At 40.0% G+C, this 13,302-nt stretch overlaps 1 protein-coding gene and 1 long non-coding RNA gene across 2 annotated transcripts; one reads left to right on the top strand and one right to left on the bottom strand.

The window, feature by feature from the left end:
• Window positions 1-95: 95 nt before the first annotated feature.
• ebi3 (Epstein-Barr virus induced 3) lies at window positions 96-2,181 on the bottom strand. The gene is made up of 6 exons (XM_027021060.3): window positions 2,023-2,181; window positions 1,686-1,889; window positions 1,469-1,586; window positions 1,198-1,376; window positions 731-888; window positions 96-575 (listed from the first exon to the last, which is right to left on the bottom strand). The coding sequence occupies exons 1-6, from the start codon at window positions 2,123-2,125 to the stop codon at window positions 426-428; spliced, it is 912 nt and encodes a 303-aa protein (XP_026876861.3). The 5' UTR covers window positions 2,126-2,181; the 3' UTR covers window positions 96-425.
• Window positions 2,096-3,968, top strand: LOC145652596 (uncharacterized). The gene is made up of 2 exons (XR_014118860.1): window positions 2,096-2,221; window positions 3,363-3,968. It is a non-coding gene; the product is annotated as an uncharacterized LOC145652596 (long non-coding RNA).
• The last annotated feature ends 9,334 nt before the right edge of the window (window positions 3,969-13,302 follow it).

Here is a 13,302-nt window from a genome sequence, read left to right as displayed (position 1 = left end):
ACCTTCAGGTTTAAAACTAACCTTTATGAATGAGATCTGTTGCATTATGATTTATACTTTTAGACTTTGGCTGATTATAATAATAGGCAAGCAAATATCATCTATATATTTTTATTTGTTTATTTCAAAATATACAGATGGCATGTAATATCTTGATATTGCAATTGTTATTAAATCTTTAGATTATGCAAACTGGCTTTCACTTTTACACACTCTATGTGTTCAATTGGATCTTTCCATGTCCATACTGCATCAGCTCATGCAGTGTCCTCTTTGGTTCTACCTATGGCGTGTTTTATCAAAGAACCAAAGAGGACACTGCATGAGTTTATGCAGTATGGACATGGAAAGATTCAACTGAACACATACTGTGTGTAAAAGTGAAAGCCAATGCGCCAAGCTGTACGTTTAGGCGGCCATGCAGGTCAGCTGGTGGGTAGAGTTATGGTCACGGGGTCACTCCATTCGCTGCTCTGCCCTTGTCCCATGAAGTCCATGGCAGATACTTGGATATGATAGGTCCGCCCTGGTACAAGCCCACTCCGAACCATGCTGAGTGACTCGTACGGTCCCATCTGGAATGTTATTAATTAAATAAAAGCTAATTGTGGGGAGTTAAGAATTTGAACACGACTTATTATTTTATATCCAAAACAGTTAAGTAGCATTTATTCATTCATTAGCACTATTGATATCTTTTACTTGGCATTTGAGTAAGCGGTTGACTCACAATGCTGGCTGTTTTACGTTTGTCCCATTGAAACTGCACTTTGTACTTCAGGGTGAAGTTCACAGGGTCTGGCCAACTGGGTGGAGGAGCCCACTGCACGTGGAGCTTCCTGCCTGGCTGTAACGTCACCTTCACGTTAACGGGAGGGTCAGGCTTCACTGCAGGCCATTCAGGAAAGAAATAACGCTTAACTTGCAAAAGTCCAGTTGTGAGAAGATATTCCTGAAGGAACACGTATAGCAGAAATGTTAACATAGCCACCAGTTAGAGGAGGTGGGGAAGCCATGATCCTACTACCACTCATTCATTATTACACAGCACAGACCGTTATTGGTGAAGACTTCCTTTAATGAAGTTACGTTGCACTTGTATCAAAAACTGAAACATTCTGTTCAGAAGGTTGAGAGTTAACGTTAAAAGATATACCAACATAACTGAGGTATTAAGACTGAATAATAGGATCTTACTGATGTCGTCTATTAGGATAGGCAGGATGCGTGTTGCACTCCCGAGGGCATTGACAGCTGTGATGTTAACCAAGTGGGGCACTGTTGCATATAGTTCTAGCTCTTCTAGAATGCACTGTTGGTCCTGGTCACTCTCTCTCCGGCACGAATGGACAAGTGGTTGCTCAGTTCTAGGATACCTATCAAACATGAACCTACAAATCAAATATTCAGTGGTTTTACAGTTTTGTCAACAGCTAGTGAAGTGGACAGCTGTGATTTCATATGATACCAGTAGGTGGCGATGTAATATGTTGGCAGAATAGGGTCTGGTGTCTGAGTCCAGGAGCACACTGCTTTGAGGGGATAACTAGGAGACCAGCACTGCACCACTGGTGGTGAGGGAGCATCTGTATGAGAGGACATCAAGGAACACAGACGCATCTATGGAGCATCTCACATTTTATAAGCTGCAGAGACTCATTGTATAACACCGCTTTTGTACTCACAGCCCATCCACAAATGTAGTGTTTCAATGTGACCTCCGTTTGGACTGTGGCATGTGTAGATGCCTTGATCTTCCAGACTGGTGTTGTGTAAGTGCAGAACCGGGCCTGAGACCAGCATCGATCCGTTTACCCTCCACTCTGTCCCTTTGGTCATTCCGTCCCCACATGGTAACTTGACAGACGAACCTATAGCCACATAAATCCCTGAACCAGAAGAGAAACCAGAAGAGGATTTACTGAAAACAGACGAGTAAATAATGAAGCAATGCAAGGTGACTGGTGCGAACAGAGACAGACATGGCCACTGGCCCTTCAATGCTTCCAAAATAACTCTTACCCCTTGAGATTGGTTTTGGTGGGTGAGTAGAGGTGTCTTCACAGCAAAGTTGACTGAAGAAAGCAGCAACTGCAAGAGCCCATAAACCGGTTTTCAAGCACATTGTGAAAGCAGGAGCAAACAAGTATTCTGGTAAACCGAACCCTCCAAGACAAGAGTTCACACTAACTGCTGATCCTGTTTTGTTAATCATTACATAGTAAGTACATTGACAAAAGTGGTTCAACGAGAGAACATTTTTTTTAATGTGTTTATTATGAATGTATTACTAATGTAATACACTTTTTAGTCATTAATCCCTGGTAATGGAGCTTTTGGTATACTTAGCATACCAAAAACTAACATATAAGGTAATATCATATATAAGTCTTGTCACCTTCTGGGTTGTTGCTGTTCTCTGAGTAGATTGCACAGATAGTTAAATCCATCCAGTGCAGTGAATATAATGCCCTGCGTTTGCCTTATCAGCATTTGGGAAGATGCTTTTATCCCAGCTGGCATATGTATCTTTATTAGTATTGTGAATTGATCTTGTGGCTTGGTGATACCAACAACTTTCTCTAGCCGCTCTTCCAGGTGAGCGACAGGACCTCAGATGTAAGTTTTGGTTTGCAAGTAATTTTGCAAGACATTCTTACTACAACCCAATTTAAACTCACAAGGACATGGACACGCGTGCACACACGTGCGCGCACACACACACACACACACACACACACACACACACACACACACACACACACACACACACACACACACATACACACACACAATGCTTGGGTAAGTTTATTTGAGACTGCTTATGATAATGACATTTTTGCTGTATTTATGGTCAAGTACATTATGCATGCTATACATTCTTCTTTGTGTGTGTTTACTATTTGTTGAAAAACTGGTTCTAGATCTCTTCAAAACAACAAATAATTTTATTAGATAGTTCAGCTGCAAAAGCTCCGGTCTTGGATGACGTTAAGTGGAAATCTACAACACCATACAAACAACCACATTGAAAATAATCCAGACTCCAAAGTTGAACTAATTCTTTAAGGGTGTACTGCATGAACAGCAAATTAATAAGCATAATATTTGATTTGCTGATTTCCTATAAGGCTTAAATTCACAGACAGAAGCAGTTTCAGAGACTGATGGTAAATATTATGTTTTTCACAGTCCAATTGCTATGTTTACAGTATTCCATATACTCCCATATCTCCTAACTCCTGCGTAGGAAAGAGTTGCTCATTTATTGTGACACATTGCTAAGTGTTACTAAGGCTTTCTGCAAAGAGCAACATGCTTGTATGTTTATCAATTTCACAGGGCTGTTTCGTCTTCTCCAGGCCTGTCTGCATTCCTGAGCAAACACTTCTCTGACAGCAACCATCACAATGCAACCATGGAGATCCTGAACATGTTTTTGCAATCTGAGCCATCAGAAGAAATGTCTGGCTGGGAGACAACTCCTTATCCCTGGGCCTGACAGAACCTAGCTTGGGGCTTCTGGGTATTATAGTTTCTAAGGATCCATAACCAAGCAGAACAGCCGGAAGAGCACTCCGTTCCTGATATATTTCAACGTCTTGGAGGCAAACAAAGCGACCTGTCAGTCAAAATGCAGAACATTTAAATAGAGCAGGATGTTACAAGAGGACCAACAAGTGCGTTTTTGGCATGCTGCCATTGACTTTCTGTTGCTGGCTGTCATGTTTGATGGTGTTTGAAAAGTAAACAAGGGCTACTGATGTGGGCAAAGTTTGTATTTGCTTCATAAATCAAAGCTCATTTGTCACTCTTTTAAGAGTTTCTTGATAGAGCTGGTTAATAGAAGTATTGTAGTCTGAGTGAAAGAAAAAGATCTTACAGAATATATATACACACACACACACACACACACACACACACACACACACACACACACACACACACACACACACACACACACACAATCCTCAACCCTGCCCTTTACTGATCACTTTCTGAACACAGGATTGCAAGAATAGAGTTACATATGTCCATTATATATATTTGTGGGGGGTGGGGGAGGGGCATAGACCAAACAGGATCCATGAGCCTTGTTACTCCAGCAGAGCTCATTCCTCAGGCAGGAGATCCTGAGTTCATGTGTCTATGGAGGAGGGTCCAAGCAGAAGCAGATCATGAAGAGAGAGAGTTTAAAGCAAGCAACCACAGAAAGCGAAGGAGACAAAGGTGGGATTCTGTTTGGGCCTTTCTAAAGAGGAGCCCTGCACTAACCATACATCATATGATAGTTATGTTATTGTGAAAATAAGTCAATGAAGCAAGTCTTCCAAATAAATAATTTTTACATCAACTGCTGATAGTGGTTATTTTCTAGTTGGACGTACAGAGATATGTTTTTACTCAACTTAATTTAGATCCTTTTTCTCCTTTGGCACTTTCACTAATGTTTTTTTAAGTATGCTGTTTATCTGGAGTTTGTTTTTTTTTTTTTTTTTAGCTGTTACCAGAAGTACCAGTAAACCCTGAATCATAGTTTCTGGGGCCAAATGACACTAAATCAATAAGGAACATGCTTCATCATAACTTCCTTTTAAATGTCAATCTGTTTGACTCAGTGCACATTCTTTAGTGTTGGATGCTGCCTGTTGATGATGCCAGTAGGGTGTACACCATGTGAACCTTCCTTAATAATAGTGAAATGATGACTCCTCCCAAAATTTAGTTACTCAGAAACTTTGTCATTTCCACAAGATACAGAGACAGGCAAGTAGTATGCCTGGTTTTACAAGTGTGATTTCTCTAGACATAAAAACAAAATTTGTTCCAACAAAGGACACTGGCAAACTAGGTTATGTCTGATGCGCAAGTATCCTGTCATGTTTAGAATATTGCCAGTGTATTTAAAACTTTGGTGCGAACAGCATAACCTAGGAAGAACCCCTATCATAAACAGGATTAAATTACAACAACCCCAACAATGAACTCTAAACTTGGCCACCTTCTAGGATATCTAAGAACCAAGGCTGTCAATATCACGCTAATTACTAACAATGTATCTGACATACACCAGAAAACTACAGAAATTATTTTTTTCGCCACAACCTTTTATGGAAGCACAAATAACAAGAAAAGTCAGTATCAACTTGCAGAAGCAAACTACCTAATTATCTCAAGATACTTAGCCAGCAAAACAGTTTTGTACCATTTGAATTAATCATATTTGTCGAATCAAGTTTGGCTCACAGCCGCTATCTCAATATCAAGATTTTTATTGAATTATTAAAACCCCTAAATTTAATTAGTATTATAATTTACAATTAAAACATGACAATTACATATATTTTGACATTATCTGGTCTGATTTTTAATTAATTAATTAAATTTAATAACTGAGTAATTAACTAAATCCTTGGGGGGGGGGGGGGGGGGGGTGTTATTGACTAACAGTCCATAGATTAACTGTGCTGGATATTTTTATATCTGTGGATTAGTCTAACAGTCCGTAGATTAACTGCTGGATATCTCATATCTGTGGATTAGTCTAACAGTCCGTAGATTAACTGTACTGGATATCTCATATCTGTGGGTTAGTCTAAGAGTCCATAGATTAACTGTGCAAGATATTTTATATCTGTGGATTAGTCGAACAGTCCGTAGTCCACTGCGACGAACATCTTCTTAAAAAGTGAGATGAGAGTCCTGTGCAGTTTTCAAAGTGCATTACTACCATCTTGTGGGTATTATTATAATTTGACTTAAAATATTTCCTACAGTATATGTGAACAGTTTATCATTTTATGAACGGTAATCTGATTTTTTTGTGTGTTTGTTTCTTACGACGCTGGTAACGAGAACCTCTAACAATCAAACTGTAGCTAGAGATTAGCATCTTTCTTCTGTTTAACAGCAGAGGATGGACATGATCGCCACTAAATTTGACGTTAGCATAAGACAGAGTTTTCGATGCAGAAACAAGGACGGACAAAATGAGCGGGTAAGTAATGCAAATAAGACCCAAAAAGTTATAATTTACGTTAGCGGTTATATTATCTTAGCAGTATAAATGAAAAGACAAATACATTTGGTTAAACTAGCTAGCTCCATGGATGAAACGATCCATTTTCCTAGTTATCTTGTTAGCTAATCCTATTAGCTCCATAATTGGAACGATAAATTATGCTTTCCTATATCTATAGCTATCTAGAAACAAAACTTATTGGTTTATTTTCTGTTCAGTCATACTTTTCTGTCAAACGTACCTACACGTTTCCCTGGAGTATTTTTGCTTTAGCTAGCCAGCTAATTAGGGCTGTGTTTTCTTTTAGTTGGCTAATTAGACTGTGTGCGTTATGTGGCTAGCAAGTTAGCAGCTAGCATAGAACTCGGTGGTGTATCGCTGATGAACAGTAGCTAGTTAAGAGAGTTGGAATTACTGAAAATGTTCAATAACATCGACAATAAAAACACGGGAGACAAATATTTCCTTTAACTGGCGTCAAACCAGGTCGAAAATGAACTATTATCTATCAAAGAGGACAAGTAACGTTCATGCCGGATATGCAAAAAAAAAGCTTCCCACTGAATTACGACGTGCATGTTCGAACACTTGAAAAGGGAAATTTTATTTGTTTTGTGTTTCTTTTTTAGCTGTGACAGCTGTTAAAAGAAATAACTCCTTCAGTAAACCCTGAATCAGTTTCTGGGGCCAAATGACACCAAATCACTATGGTAGAATTCCTTTGAAATGTCAGTCTATTTAAGACTCAGTGCACATTCTTTTGTGTTGGGTGCCCCCTGATGATGTTCCCAGTAAAAGGCGCAGCAAGTGAACCTTCCTTAGTAATAGTGAAATGAGGAGTAGTCCCAATATTGAGTTACTAAGAAATTTTGTCATTTCTTGTACACAAACATAAAATCCTGAAATGATTTAAATGTTTTGAAAATAAAATCAAGCTAACACATGTTGGTGTGTTGAAACATTTCTGGTTATTTGCTGTTGAGACCAATAAAAACTTAATATTATGCAGTTTTTGATTTGGCCCATTTTTTTTTTTTTTTTTTTTTTTTTTTACAAATGTTTTTATTACATTTTGCTCCTGAAATCCACTCTGAATTCACCCTTCTGATGGGATAATGATAATCATGATTTTTTTGGATGAACGGTATCCCAGTCCCACTAAAATGTCTTGAACACCATATACTGAAAGGTTGAACCAGTAAAAAAAAAACAAAGATTGAATTATGTGATATAAACCAATTTCAGAATCACTTTTTGTCTTTTGAACAAACCATTTTCAATTTTTGATCCAAGATGACAGATCCAGTCAGATTACCTTTGAATAACTGGGTGCCTGATGTTGAGTGTGAAGATTCTGTAGTAGTGTGGTATGTAATTAATCATTATTCCAATGCTGGTGTCTGCGGATGCATAACTTATCAGCATGGTCCAAAACTTGCTGATTTTACAGAATAATGCAATGGTTAAATGCAACCATAATGCTATCCACTAAAATATTGAAATACAAATCTGTTTTTGTTTTATGTATTTAGCAGACCTATTGAACGTGGCAGTGTGTCATGCAATTGCATTATATTCAGCAGCTAGCTATGTAAAAACTGGTTAACAGCTTGAAATACAACCCATTCAGTAAACATGGATGCCTGGTCATATATAGTCAGTAAAATAAAAACATGTTAGAAGTTATTGCTTACTAGAAGTATAATAAAATGTTATTTCTCACTGAAACAAAGAGTTGATGTCAGTGTAGTAAGCAGATGTTCATAAATGTTATTCATCAGTGTGATTTTACATTGTTTTAATTAAAAAAAAACAATGAACAACATCAAAACAATGCTAAATTCTTTGCAACAGCACCTCATCTACAAAGCACATATAAGATGATCTATTATTTGTCGATTGATGCATATGAAAATTTGATTATCAAAAATTAGATTTTGTTCGACTCATTCATTTTGTAAGGTTTGTCTGAAAACATGTCTTTACATTTCTTTATAATCCTTTGATCAATTAATTGTATTATTAACACAAAAATTGTAATTCAGTATTAGTTGGTAATATTAGCTAGCTAGATAGCTAAGTTAGTTCAGGATTGTCAGTTTCCGAAGACCAATAGCACTGCACAGATTTCTCTGATTTACCTTATCAGTTAATTTTAAGTTTATATAGGATTGTAAAAATAAAATCTTTAATAGTCTTATACTTCCCCCTCTTGCAGCATAAGCCTATGTTTGTACGTGATTTCCTCTTTTCTGTACTGTTGTAATGTTCCAGTGTTGAGCTGGATGATCTATAAATAATCTGTCTTTGCTCTCTTGCAGATATCCTATACATGTCTTATTGCAATCTGTTGTCATGCAGATGTTTTATCTTCTTCACACTGTTGCTGGGTAGAAGAGCTATATTCTGTAATGCTAATTAGATTACAACAATATGCAAATATCTTTGACAGCAGATTCCTGTAATATGTTGCTTTTACAGTTGCTGCCTTCTCTTGCCACAAAGAAACCCCTGTACCTCCTCTTTTCGGCACACAGATGCTGTCTGTAAATTACTCATGCTACTCCACAATAAACCAGAGTTTTTTCTGATTGCAAATTGACTCTTTGTCCCACTGCTGCTCAGAGCCTCCAGGCACCTGATGGTCACAGACTGGACACATCCAAGAACCGACCATTACAATATCTTAGCAAAGTTGACCTTTATACATTAAATTAGGGCTGGGTGATATTGACTCACACTTAAAGTTAAAGCAGGGATAAATCCTGGGTTCATTGACTAGGCTACAACCACACCTGGTCACAAACCAAGGTCTTCTAGATGGTAAATGTCTGTTTTGAGCACCAGACCAAAGAGCCAGCTCTCATTTCAGTTTCATTGGTACTATCGGCGCAGCCAACGGTGCATGCGCAGAGCCCACCATAGAACAGCGCCCTCTCATCATCACGGAGAGTGACATGAGGAGAGTTTAAAAGGGTGAATACCAGGAAGGCGGTGGGACCAGACGGTATCTACGGGAGGGTCCTCAAAGCCTGCGCAGATCAGCTAGCCCCGGTAATCACAGACATCTTCAATCTCTCCCTGACGCTCGGTATCGTCCCGTCCAGCTTCAAGCGATCCACCATCGTCCCCGTCCCGAAGAAACCTCGACCCTCCGACCTCAATGACTACCGCCCTGTTGCCCTCACATCAGTCGTGATGAAGTGCTTTGAAAAGCTAGTCAGAGACTTCATCACATCTTCACTGCCAGCCTTCATGGACCCACTGCAGTTTGCATACCGCCACAACTGCTCCACTGATGAAGCAATTGCACATCTGCTCCACACCACACTGACCCACCTGGACGAAGGGAGGGGAAATTATGTTAAAATGCTGTTTGTCGACTACAGTTCAGCATTTAACACTATCATCCCCTCCCTACTCACTACTAAGTTGGAGGATCTAGGACTGCATACATCCCTGTGTGACTGGATCTCCAACTTCCTAACGGACAGACCACAATCAGTACGGGTGGGCAACTGTGCCTCATCCACCCTCACCCTCAGCACTGGAGCTCCTCAGGGTTGTGTCCTAAGCCCCCTGCTTTACTCACTGTACACCTACGACTGCACAGCCACTTCCAGCTTCACCATTATTGTCAAGTTTGCTGACGACACCGTTGTTGATCTCGGACAACGATGAGAGGGCCTACCTAGAGGAGATTAAACACCTGGAAAACTGGTGCCAGGAAAATAATCTGCTAAACGTCAGTAAAACAAAGGAGCTGATCGTGGATTACAGCAAGAAGCAGGAGCGGCACTACCAACCAGTGAGGATCAGTGAAACCATGGTGGAGAGAGTAGATAGTTTCAAGTACCTTGGTGTTCACATCTCGCAGGACCTGTCCTGGTCCTGCCATAACAACTCCCTGGCAAAGAAGGCTCGTCAGCGTTTTTACCACCTCAGACGCCTAAGAGACTTAAGACTGCCCTCCAAGGTACTGCGGAACTTCTACACCTGCACTATCAAGAGCATCCTCACTGGGAACATCACAGTCTGGTTTGGGAATAGCACCAAGCAGGACAGACAAGCACTCCAAAGGGTAGTGCGTTCAGCAGAGCGCATCACTCACACGGAACTTCCTGACCTGCAGACCATCTACCACAAGCAGTGCCAGACCAAGGCCAGGAGGATTGTGAAGGACCCCACCCATCCCAACAATAGGCTCTTCTCTTTGTTGAGGTCAGGGAGGCGCTTTCGCTCCTTGAAGACCAAGACAGAGAGACTGAAGAGGAGTTTGTTCCCACAGGCCATTCGGGCCCTGATTCAGGGAAACTGGGGACCACCACCACCATGTAACATAACTCTGTGTGTGTGTCTATCTATCTATCTATCTATCTATCTATCTATCTATCTATCTATCTATCTATCTATCTATTTTTTTTTATATAACATAAAAACTGTAAATATGTCATTTTACAAAATGGACCTGTACATTCTGTACATTGTGTACATATATATATACACAACCATATACATTGTACATTGTGTATATAAACATAATATACATATATTGTACATACATTGTTAATATATTTTTGTACATATATAGAATATATATTTCTCTATGCACCCGTTTTCTTTTTCCTCAGTTTGGACAGAGCACTCTCAACCATTTCACTGCGAGTTATACTGCGTATGACTATGTATGTGACAAATAAACCAAACTTGAACTTGAAATACTACCATCATATTCCCACATTATTTGTAAGAACTGCACGTTATTCATGTTATTCAAATACATCCATTAAATCTTGTCATTAATAAGTCTCCCATGAAGAAGAAACCCTTTTTCTAGAAACATTTTTATACTGCCTTCACATCTGGAAATGTTGACATTATGCCGCAGTAGCTGGATATTTTTTTTGGATGCACATCTAACTAGAAATGCACTGCCACAAAGTTTTTACAGTGGAAATCACATCTGCTTGTCAAATGCCATTGTACACTATTCCATATGGGCCTTTGATCAAATACATTATCCAAACTGGTCCACAATTAAAAGATTTAAAGCATTTTTAAATGTTTAGTTTATTGATCATTTTTCTTATATTCAAGAATTTGTACAGGTGTTCTGTGTTCTCTCTTGCTTCTTTTTGTCACGTTTAGCAAATTTATAGTAAAGTAGCACATCACCCATCAGTAAAACCCATGTCTTTAGGTCTTGCAAACATTAAAGCTATGTGTCATAACGTTACTTATTTTGACATGCTATGACACAGTAGGGCCTCTCTGGCATGATTCTGTAAAGTGTGATATGGATGTTTCTCTTTTGATTGACAGCAAGATCCAACAAAGCACCTCAGTTTCATTCCCTCATGGGACAAAGAATTTCTGTATCTACTCGGTCTGGAAAAGGTGGTTCAATTTCGTGGAGAGTGTTTGGACAAGATCATATTTGTGCCTGACAAATGTGCAGACAAGGGTATAAGTATTTCACACAAAAATTAAATATTTATTGATTTATGATCTTTTCTGTTGTTAATTGCCTATATAAGCTGTCTCCATTTGGTTTCTCTGCCCTTCATGCAGGGAAGCAGAAGAAGTTACCTTCAGCACATTCCCCCAAGGATCCATTCACTTGTGCACAGTGCAACACTGATTTCTCTTCTTCATGGAACCAGGACAAGGAAGGTTCCATACTGTGCTGGTCCTGTTTTCAGTGCACCTGGAGAAAAGAACACTGGACCCTCAATGGACCAAAGGACTACCACCTCAGGCCTACCTTTGGCAACTTCTCATCTCCTGTTCTTACACCCAGTCATCCTGTGCACACTGACTTTCAGGTTAAACAAGAAGCAAGTTCTTACTTGCTCCCTCTGAAGGGTGACCAGCAGGTTCCCAAGATTTCAGCCTCAGTGTATTCTGCTCAAACAAATCCACTTTCCTTATACTCATCCAGTTTTTATGTTGATTCGTCTTCCTGTTCCTCCTCCCCCTCTTCCTCTGACCTTTTATCAACCCCCGTTGATGTTTTTGTTAGATCTCCCAGACATGCATCTTCCTCTTCCTTGTCCTCACCCACGTTTTACTTCAGTTCATCTTCTTATTCCTCCTCCCCGTCTTCTTCAGATGGTTTCTCCTCCCCTGTTTTTTTGTCTTCAAACTCTGGCACCTCATCTCCTTCTGATGGCTCTTCCTCTCTATCTTTGCCTTCAACCTCGGAGCTTCACTCCTCGTCTCCCTTACCCTTTTATTCTCCACCACATTGTACAACAAAGCAGGCATTACAGAAGGGAAGACCACCCTACTGGATGCAGATTTCCCTTCCCCCCCTCTGTAAAGATGACAAGGTCAATAGTAAAGAAATTAAGAACGAGAAGAATGGACACTGGACTGGTAACAGGCTACAACACGAAGGAGAAAAGACTAACCAGTGTATGTTTGAGCTGACACACACCTGCATGTCTCTTACCTCTGCTGTTTTCTCACTTTCACCTCTGCCATTGCTGAGACCTGATAAATACAACCTGCAAAAGCCTCAGATATGTCATACTGACTTAGCCTTGCCCTCTAAAGCTCCTTCCACACTGATTCCCAGTCTGAAGAAGACAGCCAGAATGGAGCACATCAAGAAGACCATGCTTGAGAAGCTCAAGCCTAGCCAAGACAAACAGCACAAGGCTTCTTTCAGTACTCCCAGTAATTACATCTCAGCCGCACCAGGATCCCTGGCCTCCCCAATCAGTCAGTATTTACCAAAGGTCACAATCCACCATGTACCTTCAGCTCATTCAACTATATCTAAGACCACTACACACTCAGCTAGAGGGGAGCAAAATGAAAAGCCAAAATGCTGTAAATGCAAGTCTGAGCCTATTGAGTCATCTGTCAGAAAAAGTGAGTAGCTTGGCACCATTGTCCAAAACTCAAGCCACCAAGTCCTTGATCCAGAGAACGTGAAGGTATCTCGTAAGCATATCATCAGTTGGAGAATAGCCAAAGATCTAAAAATGTTAAATGGATTCAGAGGATAAAATTCTCAGACGTGCCTCGTGGCAGTCATTCCTCTGAGCCTTATAGCTCTTTCTCTTCCTCACCAGGCTGCCCTGAGAAGGTGAACCTGTGTGTTCTAGAGTCATAAATGATGGATCACAGGATAGGATTTAATTTATCCCCTGGGAGGATGATCCATAACATCAAGTAACACCTGCACCTGTACAAAGAACTTCCTGATTACTTGCGCACTTTAACACCTTTTCGCTTGATCCCAATCGCTGATACTCCTTCCCTTAAAAGAC

This window comes from Electrophorus electricus, chromosome 20 (assembly GCF_041902795.1).
Source record: "Electrophorus electricus isolate QZ-2024a chromosome 20, ASM4190279v1, whole genome shotgun sequence".
NCBI classification, from domain to species: domain Eukaryota; kingdom Metazoa; phylum Chordata; class Actinopteri; order Gymnotiformes; family Gymnotidae; genus Electrophorus; species Electrophorus electricus.
This window is presented reverse-complemented; position numbering and strand designations above follow the sequence as displayed.

What these genes read in the sequence shown, in the direction of transcription:
- ebi3 (XM_027021060.3), bottom strand. Translation starts at nt 2,125, where the DNA reads ATGTGCTTGAAAACCGGTTTATGGGCTCTTGCAGTTGCTGCTTTCTTC. An exon ending in ACCAAAACCAATCTCAAGGG is followed by an intron (nt 1,890 to 2,022) that starts GTAAGAGTTATT and finishes CTTCTGGTTCAG; the next exon opens with GGATTTATGTGGCTATAGGT. An exon ending in TATTACATCGCCACCTACTG is followed by an intron (nt 1,377 to 1,468) that starts GTATCATATGAA and finishes CATGTTTGATAG; the next exon opens with GTATCCTAGAACTGAGCAAC.